Source organism: Podarcis filfolensis (genome assembly GCF_964270895.1).
Source record: "Podarcis filfolensis genome assembly, chromosome: 6".
In the NCBI taxonomy this organism is placed as follows: Eukaryota; Metazoa; Chordata; class Lepidosauria; order Squamata; family Lacertidae; genus Podarcis; species Podarcis filfolensis.
In genome coordinates, this window is record NC_139609.1 from 3,216,368 (window position 1) to 3,236,817 (window position 20,450).

General features: G+C 44.6%; 2 protein-coding genes and 1 long non-coding RNA gene across 6 annotated transcripts in view; 1 reads left to right on the forward strand and 2 right to left on the reverse strand.

Moving 5' to 3' along the window:
* ANKRD45 (ankyrin repeat domain 45) overlaps positions 1 to 20,438 on the reverse strand; it is a 27,567-nt gene extending 7,129 nt beyond the window's left edge. Inside the window, exons 1-5 of one of the 4 annotated variants that reach the window (XM_083621471.1) lie at positions 20,355 to 20,438; positions 17,125 to 17,443; positions 16,268 to 16,435; positions 4,060 to 4,154; positions 3,387 to 3,525 (exon numbers count right to left, since the gene is read on the reverse strand). In XM_083621471.1, the coding sequence (XP_083477597.1) occupies positions 3,387 to 3,525; positions 4,060 to 4,154; positions 16,268 to 16,435; positions 17,125 to 17,443; positions 20,355 to 20,414 (781 nt within the window). In that variant the 5' untranslated portion in view covers positions 20,415 to 20,438. Of the gene's footprint in view, positions 1 to 3,386; positions 3,526 to 4,059; positions 4,155 to 16,267; positions 16,436 to 17,124; positions 17,444 to 17,634; positions 17,720 to 17,799; positions 18,036 to 20,354 lie in introns of those variants that run through there. The other 3 variants (XM_083621472.1, XM_083621473.1, XM_083621474.1) reach the window with 3 other exon arrangements.
* LOC310765901 overlaps positions 1 to 20,450 on the reverse strand; it is a 92,422-nt gene that overhangs the window by 29,555 nt on the left and 42,417 nt on the right. The window lies entirely within an intron of this gene.
* Positions 8,045 to 9,702, forward strand: TEX50 (testis expressed 50). Its single transcript, XM_083621493.1, has 2 exons — positions 8,045 to 8,560; positions 9,321 to 9,702. The coding sequence occupies exons 1-2, from the start codon at positions 8,225 to 8,227 to the stop codon at positions 9,585 to 9,587; spliced, it is 603 nt and encodes a 200-aa protein (XP_083477619.1). The 5' UTR covers positions 8,045 to 8,224; the 3' UTR covers positions 9,588 to 9,702.

Genomic DNA, 20,450 nt, shown 5'->3' on the forward strand with positions numbered 1-20,450 from the left:
CAAAGAGAGCTGGCTCCTCACACTGCCCCACAGGGGCCTGAAAAGAGGATGCCCCCAGCCTTAGCAGCCCAGTGGAGAAGAGCCAAAGGTGAATATGAGGCCAGCACCTTACACACCTTGGGTGGCAGCAGCGGGCACCACCAGTCCTGCATGGCAGAAAGGCTCCCCTTTGGCACTGAGCTCTCACCTGCCAGGCAGGAAATGCACACAGCAAGCACAAGAAAGGGCATCATGGTGCCTGCGTACCCTACCTCTCGCTTGTCTGCCCATTTCCAACAGCAAAGGCTGGTGGTCTGGCTGGCCGGCCTCCCTCACCCACTTGCTTGCTTACTCAGCTCCTGGCAACCAGCAACCCCTGGCCAAGCCCCAGAGGCACCATTCACCTGGGGAGCTTGTAGCCAGTGCTGCTGCCACAAACAGCCATACAAGCCTTTGGAAGGTAGAGGTGAGAGGGTCTCGAGGGAGGGAGGGATGGAAAGAAAGAGGAACAGAGGCCAGTGTTGTCCACAACACGCCTGACCATCATTCAAGGCACCCCAGGGTGCCACGACACCCTGGTAGAAAACCATTGGAAAACAACATCTTAAATTTTGCAGCAAATTTTGGGTACAAGTTGCCTTGCAACACTTTTGGAGCTAGCAGCATCACCAAGACCACTTTCCATACCTGTTTTGGTACTGTAAATTTAATGAACCCCTGGGGGTGCAAGTGCCATATTTAGTATCAGTAGTGCCTGTATTTCCTATTAGGGCCTAAATAGCTGTGATATGACGCATCTATTGTAAGATTTCCTGATCTTTGATCAGAGCAGCACTGCTGGAAGTGTTGTTTAAACTTTTCCCCTTCTTCAGTTTCCCTTGGTTCGCGCTATGGCTTTTTGAAAAAAATGAATTGTTAGAACACCTGCATTTTGTAAACTTCATCTTGAATGCATTATTTGGTCTTGCTTTTAGTCACTCTGACTTTTCTACTCTATGCTGCTGTTACCAGCAAAGAGTGCTTTCAACTCCTAAAAGCATCTACTGCTTAAATATTGCAAATAGCAATGGAATGTAATACAGTAGTCAAACAACCTGCTGCAGAAAGGGAAAGGCTTATATCACGCCTACCTCTGCTTTAAGCACTTCAGCTATTGGATTTTTAAAAGTGCACTGGAGCGTTTAATGACGTTTTATAATTTGAAAAGGGCTGCATAAGAAGATTAGTTGTATGAGCAGGAACAATGTGCTCCTGGGGCCGAGCCTTTTAAGTATTCCCTAGCTCAGGCCTTTCCTGGTTCTCATCAGAAAAAGTTGAATGTGGAAGAGGAGAAGAGAACCAACAAAGCTTTATGAGACTAGGAAGTATTTTTGTAGAAAGGCATTAACTCAGCTGCATAAGCATAATAAAATAGAAGAAGAGGAAGAGGAGGAGGAGGAGGAGGAGGAAGAGGAAGAAGAAGAAGAAGGAGAAGGAGAAGGAGAAGAAGAAGAAGCCGCCGCCAAGACTGGGCTCAGGGCGGCTGACAGCAGGTATAAAAAGAATTGATTGAAATACAACTTTAAAATCAGATTAAAATACAACATTAAAACATCAAATGCAGCCTCATTTCAGTAGGAACTCAAATCAAAAACTTTTGGGGGGGATGAAAACGTCAAGTCAATCACCAAGGCCAGCTATCCAGACTTGTCCTACATGGGCCAGAAAAAAGCCAGGGAAATCCCCAAATAGGAGTTCCATCACAGAAAAAGGAAAAAGGAAAGAGGGGGAAGGGATCAAGTTGATTCCAAGCCAAACGCCAGGTGGAACAACTCTGTCTTACAGGCCCTGCAGAAAGAAATCAGATCCTGCAGGGCCCTGGTCTCATGAGACAGAGCGTTCCACCAGGCCGGAGCCAGTGTTGAAAAGGCCCTGGCTCTAGTTGAGGCTAATCTGTCTTCCTTAGGGGCCGGGACCACTAGGGTGTTAGTATTTATGGACCTTATAAGGTCCTCCTTATAACTGTACAGTGTCTTCCATAGTAGATTAAAGAGCATACTTCTGACAGGTGGTGAATGTGTGCATTTACCAGTATGAACTATGCTACAATAATTAAAAAACAATTAGACATTGTGGTCCTGGTAGACCACAAGCATAACACGAGCCAACAGTGTGATGCAGAAACAAAAAAAGCTAATGCTATTCTAGGCTGCATCAACAGAAGTCTAGTGTCCAGATCAGGAGAAACAATAGTACCACTCTGTTCTGCCTTGGTCAGACCACACATGGAATATTGTGTCCAATTCTGGGCACCACAATCTAGAAAAGGATGTTGACAAGCTGGAACATGTATAGAGGAGGGCAACCAAGATGATCAAGGGACTTGGAAACCAAGCCGTAGAGGGACGGTTGAAGGAGCTGGGTATGTTTAGCCTGGAAAAGTGAAGACTAAGAAGAGATGATAGCCATCTTCAAATATCTCAAGGACTGTAACATTAAAGATGCAGCAAGCTGCTTGTCTCCTGCTCTGGAGGTTAGGACTCAAACCAATGGCTTCAACTTACAAGAAAGGAGATTCCAACTAAACATCAATAAAAACTTTCTGACAATAAGAGCTGTTCAACAGTGGAATGGTCTCCCTCAAGAGATTTTAAAGCAGATATTGGATAGCCATCTGTCATCCATTAGTTGAGATTCCTACATTGCAGGGGGTTGGACTAGATGACCCTTGGGATCCCTAGCAACTCTACAATTGTATTATAAAATTAAAACGATATACCTATATAAACTCTGTTCAAAGCATACACATACTTAACAATAGAAACAGCACAACATCAGCCCTTTCATTAAAAGCAGTTTCCAAAAGCCTGCTGGAACAAGAAGGTATTTACCAGCTGGCGGAAGAACAACAGGGAGGGAGCCAGTCTAGCTTCTCTAGGGAGGGAGTTCCAAAGTATAGGAGCAATCACTGAGAAGGCCCTTTCCTAGTTATAGGTCATATCCAGCACTTCGAATTGTGTCCGGAAACAGACAGGAAGCCAGTGGAGCTGTTCTATCAAGGGAGTCGTCTGCCCCCTATAACCAGCCCCAGGCAGCATTCTGGCTGCAGCTCTTTGAGCCAGTCGAAGTTTCTAAGCACTTTTCAAAGGCAGACCCTCGTAGAGCACATTGCAGTAATCCAAATGGCATATAACAAAGGTTAGTGTCATTGTGGCCAAATTAGGTACCTTGCAGTTGGCCAGAACTCCCATTTGTATTGCAGTTTTCACTAATGGGGAGACACAACCTAATTCCACATCCTGTGGAATGTGCAGGGTTTCCAAGGCAGATACTCAGTAGTACATCAGCACATCTTCATAAGAAAGATTCTCCGAAATAAAAATACAAAGAAAAATATTTCCATTTAGTAGGGGGGCTCTGGTACTCACGGGGCGTAGCCAACTTTGTGAAGATGGGAAGCATAATGTCCTCCAGCAACTGTTTCTGCTCCACAAAATCTTGCATAGTAGCCTCTTTTGTGTTTTCAAGCCAATCTGACTTGGCTTGACAGGCCTTCAGAGAAATATTCTGCACAGAGGGGGGAAAGTGAGTGTGTCATATGGGAAACTAGAAAAACTAACCAACCAGTTGTAGCTAATCAGGCACTGGCATCTGCTGCCCAGTAGTAGTTCAGTGGTACCTCAGGTTAAGAACTTAATTTGTTCCAGAGGTCAGTTCTTAACCTGAAACTGTTCTTAACCTGAGGTACCACTTTAGCTAATGGGGCCTCCTGCTGCCACCGCTGCACGATTTCTGTTCTCATCCTGAAGCAAAGTTCTTAACCCGAGGTACTATTTCTGGGTTAGCGGAGTCTGTAACCTGAAGCATCTGTAACCCGAGGTACCACTGTACATGTTGCTTGCCTCTGCTTTACTTGCAAAGTTGTAAGTAAGGAAATATTACAAAAACACTCTAGGTCTCCAATGCTCTCTCCAACAATGAAAACCAAAACCTGGGTATCACTGCTACTGGAACATCTCAAAACATGGTGGGCAGCACACAAAAATGCATATTTATGATCCATAATTGTTGTATTTAAATATTGTGCACTCTCCACTATACCTTATCTTCTTTATTAAGCCTTCCCTGAACTTTCTCAGGATCAGTGATTGTTGTCTGGATTTGGAGGATCAAGTTCCGTAAATTCTGCTTGGCTTCTAAAAAAAGAGAGAGAGACAGAGAGATTAAAAGCCCTAGGTAAGCGTTCATATTTCTGTACTAAAGCTATAGTCAAAGGTAACAAAGACCATTGGTAACTAAGAACCAGTCAGCACCTAAATCCACACATTTTTATAAGGTACCTATAGGTTATCAGTTGCCAGTCTCTTACCATAGTGCTCATATAATGTGAGTTGCTGAGGTTTTCTACAATCAAGCAGTATATAAATATGAACGAATGAATGAATCAACAAATGAATAAATAATAAATATTACATAGTGTAATGGCTTTAGGGGTTGCTTGTGCGTAAGTTACCGCCGCTCTGGGCTAGGTTGCCTGGTTAAACCGTTTCTCGCTGGACGGCCATTCTCTCCGTGGCTGTTCAGTCGCTAGCAGCATCCGTCAGTGGGCGTTTCTTGAACCTCTTCCAGCAAAGAAGTTCTTTGACGCCAAGTCGCCGCCTACTTTCCCTGCGCGGAAGTCTTCTGCGCAGGGTGGGTGTGGGCAGCGGAGGACCCGTGCTCTCCTCGCTGGTCTCCTGCGAGGAGTCCTGGAGCCTCCTCTCCGCTTCCCCCATCGGCCCCCCTCTATCCCTGGTGTTGCGCTGATTTTCTTCCCCAGCTGGAGACCTGCCTCTCTCCCTGCTTGGCCCTTCTCCAGCATCGCTGTGGAGCCTTGCCTCCTCCGCTAGTTCCGATGGCAGTTCCCTGACACATAGTGTCAAAGTTTAGCACATTCCCTTTAGTAACGGAAAATTTGGGGACACAATAGCATTCAAGATAAACATATATTTGTTTCATGGTTTTCATGCCAAGAAACAGTCCCTTTTTATAATCCCCCAACTGCCAGAGTCAAAAGTATAACCTGGCTATCTTGGCAGGTGATAATGATGCACTACAGGACAGCTATTCTTCCTTTGTCATACGGACTTCCCTCTGAGTTGGGGTGGGTGACCTTTTCCACTGGGAGGGCCACATGCCCTCAGAGACAACCTTCTGTGAGCTGCATACCCATGAGACATGGCCAGAAGCAAAACTGGGGTGAAGCAACATATGTGACTTTTGCCTTTATAAAACAGGCTACATTCAAGTCATTTCAAATCTAGAGGTTTCCACATACTTATCTCTCCATCCAGGCAGGTAAGATGCATTATCACAGTTCAATGCACTCAAGGGGCAAGTGGTGGATTAGGGTTATTGGTGGAGGTGATAATGCCTTTTACCTGCCTAGAGTAGGGCTGTTGGCAAGGGAGGGGGTGTGGTCTGGAGAGCGTTCCAAGAGCCAGACAGACAGACAGACAGACCTGGAGGACGGCATTAGGCCCGTGGCCCCGAGGTTCCCCACCCCAACTAGGTCTTCAGTTCAATCTGAAATGGGAACTGAATTCCCTTTTGTGAGTTGTGATGTTATTGTATCTCTCCTATACAGTATAAATACATACTTTGTAACCTCTGGCTTCCTATGGAAATGAACGGGCAAGACAAGACACACCAAAGAGAAGCTAGGCAAAGGAGGCCTTAGATTATGATTCCTGGACACCCTTCAACTCTCTTCCTATAAGTACCCCCAGGATGTACAGAGCACTGAAACACACACAGTGTGGCCACTTTCAGATGATCATAATTAGCTCAATAAGCCATGATGTGAATGAGTCTTGGCCCACGCATGCAAGTCCCCCAGTATGCTTCACTCCTCTGTCCATGTACTCCAGTGAACAAACAAGGAAATGCTCTGTTAATGATAATTTCCTGTTAAGTCTGAACTGGGAAACTTTGGTTAATTGCTTTGAACCAAACCAAGATATGAAGCCATGCTTTGAATTCAGCTTCATATTCCAACTTCCTCAGAAACCATTAACTCTTACTTGTGATGAGCAAAGTACTGTTGCTACATGGGGGGCACAAGGGTCATTTGTTTCTTGGTTTACAGCTGAATTCAGCCAGGGTCTCTCTACCATTCACCGTGGACTCTTAGTTTATATTTGCATAATCTTGAATTTTTAAAGACATTGATAAGAGTAGAATTTGAATAAAGTCAATTTTCTGTAATATTGATTACTAAAACAATCTCATTTTGCTTCAAAATCCAGTACACTAATTATTTAACACTTAACAAAACTGAGATAAGTCTATAACCGTGCAGAAAAAATGAACAACTTTTAATAAATTTTCATTCTAGGCCAAGCTTTTTTGTTATCAGAAGTATGAGATGCCTTGTCTAATACTATTTTTAAATGCTTCTATGTTCCTGCATTGACTGACTTCTAATATGTTGTGTAACAAAAATCAGCTTGTACAACGGGACTTCTAGTTTCTCTTCTTCCCCCCTACAGCCCCTCAAATGCCCCTATAATTTGCTCTAGAGCAGTGATGGCGAACCTTTTAGAGACTGAGGTGCCCAAACTGCAACCCAAAACCCACTTATTTATCGCAAAGTGCCAACTCGGCAATTTAACCCAAATACTGAGGTTTTAGTTTAGAAAAAACAACTCATACATTAACATCTTTTGTCTTAAATGAAAAACATAACAGAGTTTCAATGATACAAACAACTTTTTTTTTGAAAGGTAAAGGTTTGCATTTCACATGCTTTTGAACAATTAATGTGATTTTTGCTGTTGTACGCATGCTGATAATTTGTCTAACCTTGCTGAACTCAAGGCGGCTTACTTCTGACTAGGAACAACAGACTGGCGGGAGGCCCTGGCACATCAAAAGTCAACACCTGCTCAGCCGCTTGCCAGAGTTACCACAGCTCTAAATGCACCTGAGAGCAGAGCAGGAAGGCAGGTTGGGTGCAACCGAGCTTGATGGTGGGGAGGCGGAGCCAGCTCAGAGGCGGCCGTCAGGTTTGGTTGCGATGGCAGATGGGCTTGATCCGTGACTTGAGTAGCGGTGGTGCAGGCTTTGGACGGAGTGGCAGTTTCCTGGCACAAGCCCTCTCCCCCCACACCCCTGGGCAGCCCCGAGGGTGAAAATGGTGCCCTAGCAGTGCTGGGACCATACTGGAAGCGGCCAGAAGTCTCCTGCAGTGCTGGAGTGCCAGTTTTACCTCCTAGCTACGGCCCTGCTTGGGGGACGACACGCTTGCTCACAGAGAGGGCTCTGAGTGCCATAGGTTTGCCACCACTGCTCTAGAGTGTTCCCCAGCCCTGTGGAACAGATTTTCAGGGTGTGCAGAGATTGCCAAGGTGAAGGGAGGAAAGGAAGGAGAAGCTACCTTGCTATGTTGGATCTCATTCAGGAGTAATAAGACTCATCCAAATGACTATGTAGTATCCCTTCACCTTGCAATTGCATACATCCTCCAGAATTCATAAGTCAACTGTACTATTATATTATGTAAAGGTAAAAGGTAAAGGACCCCTGGGTGGTTAAGTCCAATCAAAGGTGACTATGGGGTGTGGCGCTCATCTTGCTTTTCAGGCCGAGGGAGCTGCTGTTTGTCCACAGACAGCTTTCTGGGTCATGTGGTTCAACAGAACACCACAATGAGTGCCAGAGAGCATGGAAACGCCATTTCCCTTCCTGCCACAGCAATACCTATTTATCTACTTTCAAACTTCTAGGTTGGCAGAAGCTGGGACAGAGCAGTGGGAGCTCACCCCATCACACGCATTCAAACTGCCGACCTTCCAATCAGCAAGCCCAAGAGGCTCAGTGGTTTAGACCACAGCGCCACCCATGTCCCCCTGAATTATCTGACAAATATAAAGTAAGCTTTTGAAAATTCCCAGTTTTATAAACTCTCCATACTTTGCACTGAGAAAAGTGCTACTGAGAAAAATCTTGCAATCATAATGACATCATAGAAGCTTTCATATATAAAGATCAGGCTCCCCCTTTATGACATCACAGAACCCTTCCCCAGCTGATGGGTTGATTATATTGCCTGCATTCAAATCTCTCCAGTGCTCAGGCTGAGAGCTTGGTCATGATGGAAAGATTTATTTGATTTATTTAAATCTTTTTTTAGACAATGAATATGAACTTAAACAGTTATTTGCTAAGATTCCTACACAGGGAACATCAATTAGCAGAAGACATTTCTTGCTGAAAATTTCACAGAATGTTTTCTCAAGGTCCTTGTCAGGTTTCTCTCCTTTGGACAGTCTTATTGTTTCAAGATGTTATTGGCTTTTGTGAACGACCAGCTTGGACGAGAGTAGCTTGGGAAATGACTCCACAGGATCTGGAACTACTGGCGACTAAACAGCAATCTAACTGTTTTCGTGATTCGATGTGTCAAGTATGCCATTGTTTTACTGGCTTAGGACTATCCAAAGAGTCTCTAGAAGTTGTGTATGCTGGTTGTAAAGTAGCATTCCTCATAGTGAGTGGTTTAGTTGTGCACTACCTGTTCATCAAACTGAAACTGAAATTGACACTGGCAAAACCCACAACGGTAAGATATTCTCAACTAGCACATTGTCTGGCTCCCTAGCTTTAATTTCTGATCTTTAACTCAGATTCTAATTTAATAGAAAAATATATGTAAAAAAACAAACCATGAGTCTTAATGCTGATCCCAGTCAGAAGTACGGTACTTTCTAAGTAACACTTTCTAAGGTGAGCACAGCCACACTATAAATGTACTGGTTTTATTTAACATCAATTTCCTCCACAGCATCCTGGGAGTTGTAGTTTGAGCTGACAAATCTGTTAGAGATCCTTAGCACTCACAGAACTGTGATTTCGCTAATTCTTTGCAAGGACAAAACCATGTATAGTCTGGTGTGTAGATGAGCCCAATGTGTGCTTTGTACACAAAAAACTAAATTATGAACAACTGAACCACCTGGGACTCTAACTACAGTGAACTCGCTAAATATGTGCCTAACTTATACTTTTACCTACTTATACCTACCTATATGTTAAAGAATCAAGTGATCTTGCCATCTAATAAGCTCAGCTTTCACAGAACAGCAGATAAAAGACCAATGAGCATACTACCATAAAGCCAAAGGAAAGGAGTAGCAGATGTTTTTTATGCCACAGGGTCAAATCCAGGACAGCAATCTAAGACCAGGAGTACAGGGATTTCAGACATCAAATTCCTCTTAAAAGGCATAATAGCAGAGTCAGTGAAAGAGATGGCAACACTATTTAACTTGTAAATTGCTTTTGATGCAAAGTATTACTCCCTGTTTTTCCATTTTTCTCAGCCCTGTAGGACAATTGTCCAAGCACCTGCATTTCCAGTTGCTACCAAAGGGAATGATGAATATACCCACAACATGGACAAAATGCTCTACAGGCTGGTGGCCAACACCTCCAAGATGATGAAATACATGAAGCATGTTGCTCACCGTTACAAGAAAGAAGTCAAATATCGCAAATTAAGCAAAAAGAGCAAAGCAGATGAATTTGATGAAGACGAACAGTTCTTCCCAATTTGTCCCCACAACCACAGCTCCAGTGGAGACACATAATGCATGAAACCTAAAACCCAGGTTCTTCCCTGCTATGTTCAGCTCTTCCTTTCACAATCTTTCCAATCATACTCTTAAGTCAACAGGGTAGCACAATAAATGACAAAAATCTCAACATGCTTGATCAACCTTTTTGAGAAGAATTTAATGAAGAATCTTGTGGATGATTGAGGTGAAAGAGGCCCAAATGAAAGGCTATTAAACATTTATTTAAAAAAAAATCTAGCCAAAAATTAAAGCCTGTATCTGATATGCTGTGATTCTTCCATATGACCCTGCTGTATTAAGCAACTTCAATTTTGCACAATTAGGATAAACAATGCTACATTTGTCTGTCAGAAGATTCCTTTTTCACTGGTAACAAAAATACTATGTTAGCAATTAAATACCAGCCCACCTCAATATATTTCATAGCTAGCCTTACCACTAAGGTAGCATTTCTATGGCAGCAGCAAACAAAAAGGATTTCCCTTCCATTGCTATCCTGATATAGCCTCTGCTCTGGAATGATGGGCAAAAAGGGTCATAATGCATGAAACCTAGAAAGCAGGCAAACAGGCAGGTGACTCCAAGGAAAGTAGAGGGTGTACAAGAGATGCAATGGCAGAGGCTCAAGTTTACGTGAGCTTGAACTCACCTGAAAGAACAGAGTAAGACATCAGGGCATGAAAAGATCCCTCAGCAACCAAGCAAAACCTGGTCTGATATATTTGGTTTCCTCTTCAACGTCCCTCCCTTTCCTTGGAACAGCTGTGCCTGCCACCCATTGCATGGTCAGTCAGCAATAACACTTTTTGCAGCCCTTGTTGAGGAACATCTCTTCCCTTTAGTCACTGAGGCTGCCATGCACACTCCCTACAGAAATGGTATAGAAGAGTACTCATCGTTGCAGGGTGTATATGCCATCCCAATCCACACAAACTCTTCCTGGGAAGCCAACGCAACGCAGAACACAAACCAAACCAAATCAAATACAGTAAATGCAGTCACATGTATCCCACAAACACCATGCAGAACATCATCCTGACTCAGCTAAGAACTAAACATGGAATCCTCACCAGTGAATGTGCCTTGCTGTGTTCCCCTCACTGTTAAATGTGTGGACCACAGCTGGTTTTCAACTCATAGAATCATAGAATAGAATCATAGAATCCTAGAGTTGGAAGAGACCACAAGGGCCATCGAGTCCAACCCCCTGCCAAGCAGGAAACACCATCAGAGCACTCCTGACATATGGTTGTCAAGCCTCTGCTTAAAGACCTCCAAAGAAGGAGACTCCACCACACTCCTTGGCAGCAAATTCCACTATCGAACAGCTCTTACTGTCAGGAAGTTCTTCCTAATGTTTAGGTGGAATCTTCTTTCTTGTAGTTTGGATCCATTGCTCCGTGTCCGCTTCTCTGGAGCAGCAGAAAACAACCTTTCTCCCTCCTCTATGTGACATCCTTTTATATATTTGAACATGGCTATCATATCACCCCTTAACCTCCTCTTCTCCAGGCTAAACATGCCCAGCTCCCTTAGCCGTTCCTCATAAGGCATCGTTTCCAGGCCTTTGACCATTTTGGTTGCCCTCCTCTGGACACGTTCCAGTTTGTCAGTGTCCTTCTTGAACTGTGGTGCCCAGAACTGGACACAGTACTCCAGGTGAGGTCTGACCAGAGCAGAATACAGTGGCACTATTACTTCCCTTGATCTAGGGAACTCAATTTAACTATTTAGATTTGAGGTATCCCCTGTTCAGTCATGTCTTCAGGTGGGCAAGATACTATAATTAACAAGATAGCTTCATGACCTCATCACAATGGAGCAAGTTCTTGACCTTGACCTTTTTCCCGTTCTCAGAGGTATACCTAGGCTCCCTTGTGCCCTTTGCAAGGAGCTGTATCGGTGCCTGCAAAGCTGGGAGAAACTGTGGAAGCCAACAAACAAATTGACTATGGGGTGAGCGAAACGGAGCTCCTGGCCTAGGGTCACACTATTAGGGGGTCAACTCTACCTATACCAAAGTCTGCCCCACAAGTTGGAGGGCTGTAGCTCAGTGCTAATACAGTTGTGTTGCAAGTAGAAGGCCCCAGGTTTAATCCCCAATGGCATCTCCTGGTAGGGGTGGGAGAGACCCCTGCCTTCAAACCCGAGAGCTGCTGCCAGTCGCTGTAGGTGACAATGAACTAGATGGAGGGATGCTTCCTAAATTATTGGGGGGGGGCATCCACAGATGACTGAGTCTCTTATCTGTCCACTTTACTTTTAAACACACACACAGCAAAGGCAGATTTAGGGAAGCACAGCCAGTTTGCCTGCACTGGGTGCTGAGCTGAGAGGACACATAGCAGACGCTGCAACAATGACAAGCAGCAGAAGGCAAGAGGTGGAAGGGCACCAAATATTGGCATTGCAAAGGGCACTGCTTTAAGCCAAAGCCAGCCACTGCACACGGGGGGGGGGGGGAGAGCACACTTCTGGTTGGAGGGGGGAGAGGTTCCATTTTCACAGGTGTTGCAAGCAGTGCCAGAGAGCCCTGTCACACACTAAGGGGCTTCTGACGGTTCCCTCACTGCGAGAAGTGAACCGGCCAGAGGAGCTTCTCAGTAGTGGTGCCTGCCCTGTGGAACGTCCTCCCATCAGATGTCAAGGAGATGAGTAACACTATAACCTTTGGAAAACACCTTAAGGCAGCCCTGTATAGGGAAACTTTTTAAGGTTTAATATTTTATGTTTTTATATACGTTGGAAGCAGCCCAGAATAGCTGGGGCACAAATAATAAAGTATTATTATTGGTCTGTCCATCTCTACTAGGGGCAAAGAGCAGCCCGGCTTTCCCACCTCCCATCACTCTCACTTCAGCAGGGCAAGTTCCTCAGGTTTCCTTCTTTCGCCTCTTCCTCCTCCCCTCATGCCGGTGCTACTGTAATGTGTTGGGGGCCACTATTACTGCAAGACGGCCATGCTGAAGACAAATGCCTGCTCCTCCTGCTGCCTGAAGCAGGGAGCTGGTGAGAGCGATGATCCATAGGGAAGCCTTGGCTGTGGCTCCAGCCTCTGGCCAAGTTGGGCACAGCTAAAGCTGGAAGGAGAAAAGGTGGATTCACAGGCCCTTTCTGCCTGTGCACACACTCACCTGTGGCACGATTTTCACTCCCCACTGGGATTGCAGCCTTGGTGGGTGCCACTTCACCAGTGTCTAGGTATGCCCATTCTACAATGGATAGCCACCATTGGACTAGACAGGCCTTTGGTCTGAATCACTAGGACTCACACTTACGTTCCATTGTAAACTATACACTGGCCTGTATAGTACTCTGAATGTTCAGCCAGGAGAACATGATCCTTGGGGTTTCTAAAAACATTCAGTCACCCACCCCGCTGTCTGATTCCAAATAAAGAAAGTTTTTTTTAAGGAACTAGGTTGGTATTACAGATAGTTTTAAGCAAAGTAAATTGTTTTAGCATTCAAGTCAAACATTGGCCGGAACTGAGTAGGAGGAAGGGTAGGGGGATATTTGTTTTGCATTAAAATGTAAAATCTATATTTAAAATCAATAATATTTTTTAAAAGTGTTATGTGACTGTTCACATTTTAAAATACACATACAGTCATACCTTGGTTCTCGAACAGAATGCATTCCAGGAGTCCGTTCGACTCCCGGAACCATTTGAAAACCATAATAAATATTGATGTTTATCTTTCCTCGCCCTTGTTTCTTCTTCTCCTTCTCCTTCATTCATTAATTAAATTTGTATACTGCCCTATACCTGTAGGTCTCATGCAAATCTTCCCTGGTGGGGTAGGAGGTGCCATTTTGGATGCAAGACATTTTGGCATCTGAGGTGGACCCATAAAGTGCAGCTCAGGTGGCTAGTTTTCATACATATATCAGAGCTAGCCATCTGACCTGCACTATGCAAGTATACTCATAGAAATTACAGGGAAGGGGAAGAGGTGGAGCCCCCGCCCTTCTAATGAACCCCAGCACAGAATAACATAAAAATAAAAAATTAAATGCATTGAAAAAGCTCAGACTGTTGCACTACTAATAGGCATGCCACTCGTGTCCAGTGGTGTGCAGTCATTGGACTAGGGCAGGGGTCTGCAACCTTTAAGACAAAAAGAGCCACTTGGACCCGTTTCCGAAGAAAAAAAAACTGGGAGCCGCAAAACTCGTCATTATAAAGATAACTTTTTTGTCACTTTTTTATTATTTCTTTGTTTGACCTCTCAGAATTACTCCTCCTCATAGAAATAAACGTTAAATTAACAAGTTACCTTTTTTTGTGTGTGTGTTCTTCACTCCCCTTCAAAACAGTGACCAGCGTACATGCCCCCTTTCAATGCAGTGACCAGCGTACATGCCCCTTACAATGTAGCGGGCGGGCGGGCGGGCGGGAAGGTGACGTCAGGACGGTGCGTGACTAACGCACGCACCGCCCCCATGCGACATCACAGCCAGTACAGCGCCCGCCACAGTGGGGAGTGTCGGGGCGCACAATGCGCCTCCTCCCCTCGCTAGTATCCGCCCTGGAGCCACGGCAAAGGTGTAAAAGAGCCACATGCCGCTCCGGAGCCGCGGGTTGCTGACCCCTGGACGAGGGAGACTAGGCTAATTCCCTAAATGTTTCCCTAGTGCCTGCTTCCCAAAGCCCGGGAAGCTTCTGCCTGGCTTAGGAAGAGAGGCGCAATGCTCCTACGGCTCCAAGAGCCCTCCTGCCACCTTCCCAAAGTCTGCCTAGCTCCAGCATCCTGTCAGAGGCCTGGTGCCTCCTTCCCAAGCCCAGGAAGCTTCTGCCCGGCTTAGGGAAGGAGGCACGATGCTCACGGACATGACACCAGCCCCCTCCCCCCAACTGCCCTTGCAAGCTGGTGCCTCTGGCCCTAACTGTTCCCCTACAAAAAATTTCATCGCGCACCACTGCTAGTGTCCATTACAACACTGCTGCAGGACACTTCCCCCTCTGCAACCAGGCATGGTGGGAGCCAATGGAAGGATGGCAACAGCAAGACATTGCCACCCATGTGCCTCCGAAACAATACAAATGCCACAGTACTCTCAGAAAGACACAGAAACACCTCAGGCAACTCTGCAAAGATAGGTTTGAGTCACCCACACTTTTAACCAACAAAGACCTAAGGCTGTCTAGGCTGCCAACATTTTGGCATAGGACTGTGTCTTGGAAATGGGTGCTTGTTACAACAACATCAGATATATGGTGTAATGTGCTTAAATGCTGCTGCACCATAAAACCTCTCCCATGCATACCAGCACCAGACTAGCTATGCCCTGATAAAGACCATGGAGCTTTTTATATACAGCTTTCTTGCTTTTAGGATAACTAGCTTCCTAGAGAAAAATCAGTTTAGTGTCTCATCTTCTGACTTTTCTTTTTCTATGAAAATCAGCAATTAAAGTGTTTCACAGCATACAGTTAAGCATTATCGTGTACTAATATCTGCAGATGAAGTTGCTATTAAAGGCATAGGAACAGAGGTCAGTTAAAAAGTTGGACACAGTAACTTGCACTGTGTTGGCACTCGTTTTCAGAAGCGCCTGCTGATCATGGTACATTCAAGGCTGGTCATAAGGCCATGATAATCCCTCAGTTCAAGTGCATTTGACTTGCATGATTTCAACCAAACATGGCTTGAAGGTGGGATGGTTGAAATTGTACAAGTCAAGGCAGAGAGCTTAAAAGCTCTTTTCATGCTGGGTCCAATTAGGGCTGCCCAACACATAAAGAGCTTTTACGTTCTTCACCTTGCTTGCTGGGCAAGGCCTGTGCAGCATGCTGGCTCTGGAAGGTTTTCGGATACTCCTGCAAGATCTTGCGGGACAATCTGAGTTCCTGTAAGATCTTGCACAAGCACCACTAGCCTTCTAAAGTTGCTTGCTGGGCAAGGCCTGAGGCAATTTTAAGGTAGTGTGACTGGTTTGGTTGCACTGGTCACTGCAATGCAGGGGCCGCCATAACAATGCTGTCCACCACTGGCAAGGTGCACTCAGCTGACTGGCTCCGGTGATACTGGGGATGCTCTTTCTCTCCCCCTCACTCATTAGCTGCGGAGCAGTTCCAAGGATTTGATTATACACAATTTTTGCTTATATGTGCAATTTTTGGAACCAAACGCCTACGTACAATGAGGGATTACTGTAAACCACTATGAGACTGTGTGCAGGAATGACACTGTTTTCTTTGGTTACAACTGGCTGATATTTGACAGCAAATTTTATTTGTTTAAGTGTCTTTTATGCTATTCTTCAAATAATAGGTGATGAGCCTGTAGTGAGAAGAAGCATAACAGAATGCATTGTTAGGACCTGCCTTTCTAGGCTCACAGTGAATTTTTGCAGAACTGATCTCACTGAAGCTCTAGGAAGATCACTAGCTGGCAGTTGGGCACCAAACCAGACAGGGTAGTTGAAAAGAAAGCTTCCAGTACAAGACTAAGAGCATTGTTGAATGGATGGGGATCTAAGGCTTGGAGATCAGGATGCCACCCAGTCTTGGTGACCGAGATGAGAGGCAAAGCTACATTTCTCTGACCAAAATCCAGCACTGAATCAGTCCAAAGGATCTTCATGCAGTTCAAATCATATTCATTTACACCTGTCTAGAATTATGGTCTTATCATGAGTAAGATCAGATCCACATCTCAAAGAAGCTTAGGAGTTACCACTCTTACCTGCCCAATCCAAGAATGCAACACATTCTGTCTGCTCATATCGGCAGGCAATATCTCTAGCCTTTTCACCCCGGGAGGTGGTTGCATAAATGTCAGCTTCCAGTTCTATAAGAGTTTTCAAAGTCTCTAGTTGGCCCCAGGCTGCAGCACAGTGGAGGAGTGTATAACCTGAGAGAGTGAGCCAAATTAGAATGTGTAGTTGTATATAGAATACCCGTTTATAACATTCTCTCTCTCTCTCTCTCTTCATTCACAAAACAACCAAACATATCCAGCTACTTGGAAACCTATATTTTAACCAGAATGTACCTTTAGCATCTCAATCTTAAGATTCAAACCATTCATTTATTATTATTTTTAAAAGCGGATTATCAGCATTCATTTACAAACAGACAAGCAACTAGTGTCTACTTAAGGTTCTGGTACAAAAGGGATTTTGTGCTCAAGATACAATGTATGTTATACATCCTTTTTTAAATTGTAGTCTGTTCTTAGTGATCTCTTAAAAAATGTTTCCCATTGTCCTCTCAATAATATTATAGATTTTAAAAGAAAACCCAACTTTTGCCTGCTAAACAGATGGTGCAAATTTTGTAAATAATAAATATAGGTACATCTGTCCAATGTATTCCAGGTGAAAACTGTTATGTTCTGATAATGCCTTTTAGGGCATTTTAAGGAAAAACAGACTTGTTATGAACTGCTTGCATGGTGTTCTGCAGAGACGAAGGATCACCCTCAGACAACCAGGTAGAGAGGGCTTTCCCCCCCCCCAACTACAGAGAAAAAAGTATGAGCAGGAAAACTAGTAAAAAAATTGTGGAGTACATTTTATGCATAACTGGTCAGTTATGTACCTCGGGCCGTCTTGTCCTTCAGATCAACCCCATATCTTGCCAGTGTCCGGATAACGTCGCTCTGCCCAGCCATACAGGTTGCATACAGCAGGCCTCTGCCCACAATATCCTTTTCCATTAAAAGCTGATTGGCTTTTTCATGATCAGGATCTTCCAGGTCCTCAAAAATCTGTTGTACTCCCTCTGTGTCACCAGTTAGACAAGCTCTCAGGAGAGGATTGAAAGTTGCTGGTTCCTCTTGAGGCCCCAAGTTTTCATGCTCACTTTTGTTTGCTGAGTCCACTATCTCCTCTGTTGATTCCATTTTCCTGGAATAAGCCTGAAAAGGAACAAAATGGAACCTAATTTTTGTCTGCAGGAAAGTCATACTATTTGGTCAAGGACAAATCAAAAGGTTGTTAGGTCTCTAAGTATCCTTTCTTTTTGACTAGGGGATATTGGAAGAAAGATAATAAGAAAGAAATCCATCCTAACAGCTATCAGCTCACCCACCCAGGATCACATTTTTACCTTTCCTCATTCTAGTCATACATTTTCCATCCAGATTTGTGGCTGAAAATATGCTCCCCATCTTTCATGTCCACTACTAGGTTTTCCTGTGACTCCTGGGAGTAAGAAAGAATGCAGAAAAACTACTTCTGAAAAACCTTGTCTCACCAGAATTACTACACTCACAGTGTGAATCTGTGCATGTTTATCCAGAAGAAAGTCCCACTGAGTTCAGTTAGTGCACACAGGATTACAAAGTTCCAACATAACTTTCTCAAAATGTGACCCACGAATATTCGATTATACTACTGGCATAACAACATGTGTTTGAAGAAGTCAGATAAAAAGGGAAGATATCAAAATATCATCTCCTGTTGCTCATAAACAATTGGGTGGAACTTATCCAATATGAACACCTAATGTTCTCTGTATTCCACAAAATCTGTAAAAAGTTTCAAAATATAATCCTTTTGCCAAAGTAATTTATCTCCTTTCTGGTTTGGTTCAAAGATACTGTTAGATGTCACCCCTATCTCCCTGAGCTGTGCAAGATTCCAGCGGATGCATGTGCGCTATACCCAGGGCCTGTTTTTCCTTTTTGGGGTTTTCCGTAAGAAATGAAGTACCGTATTTTTCCCTCTATAACACGCAGATTTTTTCTCCTAAAAAGGAAGGGGAAATGTCTGTGCGTGTTATTGAGCGAATGTGTGGTCCCTGGAGCCAAATGGCAAAAAAAATCAGGCAAAAATCAAATCGCGCGTCTCGGAGAAGGGAAACCTGAAAAGAGGAAGTGGCTGCTTTCCTGCATTCTGCCTCAGGGTCTTACTGCCCACCCCCCTCTGTTTCCTTGCTGTGTTTGCTCAAACGGAACAAAGAGCAGGGAAAGCCCCTCCCCTCCAGGCAAGCAGAGGGGAAAGCAGAGTGTCGTCTCTGTGCTCCGGTGCTGCTGAAAACATGCAGGAGGAGAGAGAGAGAGAGAGAGAGAGAGAGAGAGAGAGAGAGAGAGAGAGAGCTGGCTGGCTTGGGTGGGTAGGTGAGGGAAAACTTTTGCCTTCCTTTCCTCCCTCCCGTTATACCCCTCTCCTGCATTCTTAGCCAGCTGCTTCTCTGCACACCCCTCTCGTGCTCCTTGTCCATTCTGTATTTTTCCTTCCTTCCCCACTTAAAATGTGGTTAAAAAGCATGGATCCACATGGATCCTCAGGATCTTTGCATTGGGTCACCCCAAATTCACCATCAGATCACATAGCATGTCCATGGCTACAGCCTGCCCCCCAAAAATCACACACGCACTGTTGCCTGGGGCTGCAATGGTGCAAAAATGTGGTTAAAAAGCATGGATCCACATGGATCCTCAGGATCTTTGCATTGGGTCACCCCAAATTCACCATCAGATCACATAGCATGTCCATGGCTACAGCCTGCCCCCCCCCAAATCACGCACCCACTGTTGCCTGGGGCTGCAATGGTGCAAAAACGTGGTTACAAAACATGGATCCTCAGGATCTTTGCATTGGGTCACCCCAAATTCACCATCAGAGCACATAGCATGTCCATGGCTACAGCCTGCCCCCCCCAAAATCACACACCCACTGTTGCCTGGGGCTGCAATGGTGCAAAAACGTGGTTACAAAGCATGGATCCACAGGGATTCTCAGGATTTTTGCATTGGGTCACCCCAAATTCACCATCAGATCACATGTCTGTGGCCACAGCATGAAGCACAAAAATGATACATCCACTGTTTCATTCAGAATGTTTTTTCCCTTGTTTTCCTCCTCTAAAAACGATGTGCGTGTTATGGTCAGGTGCGTGTTATCGAGCGAAAAATACGGTACACGTATTTGTCAGTCTCATTCAAGATGTACCAAATCTATTTGGAGTTTTTTGTGGTTTTTTTGGTATTTGTAGCCCTCTTGTGCAGCCTTCTCCCAACCTTGGCACCTTCCAGATGTTGGACCAAAACCCTGATCAGCCTCAGCCAGTGTGACCTGGAATCACCTGGAATGATGGGATTTGGGGTACAAAACATTTGAGAGCACCAAGCTGTTAAAGGCTACTCCTGTGTTCTGCTAAGATTGCCAAGTGCCAGCCTCTCCGTGAAGCCTTTGACATGTTCCCCACTGTGAGGAAGTCTAACTGAAATGAAGTCTTCTCCCATTTTATCCATGCCTTGTGCCCATATCTTGACAATGAGTCCCTTTTGAGGCAGAGGCCAGTCCCTTTGTTTGTTCTTTGTAAATGTGCCAATGGGTATGTGGCTGATGCTAAATAAATAAATAAAAATAAAATAAAATATAACCACCAAACAACTTTCTAGACACTCAGATTATCCTGCCTGCCTGATAGCAAAACTACAGGGTTTGTATTCAAACAACTTTTTATTATTATTATTTCATAAAATTTATACCCCGCTTGATTGTGAAAAACATAAAGAGGTAAAACAATAATTTTGAGGAAAAATTCACAACCATACTTTTGAGAATTTTAACTTTTGTATGTTTTAAGCAGATTAAAATCACCCCAACTTTCTAAGCATGTGGGCGGGCAGGCCTGAACAAGAATGTTTTTAGCATTCTTTTACTCAGAATAGAGCCATTAACAATTAACGACATAGGTTTATTAATTTTGATAGGTCTACTCTGAGTAATAGTTAGTTGACTAAAACCCCATGGGTTTTTTTACGCACTCTTCCCCCCCCCCGGCTCACCCCTCCCCCTCCTCGCCCCGCTTTTTCTGACCTCCTCCTTCGCCTCCGCGCTTCCTCCGCGCCGCAGCGCAGGAGCGGATGCCGTCGCCATGGCAACGGCGCGGGACTCCCTGAGGCCGGAACTTCC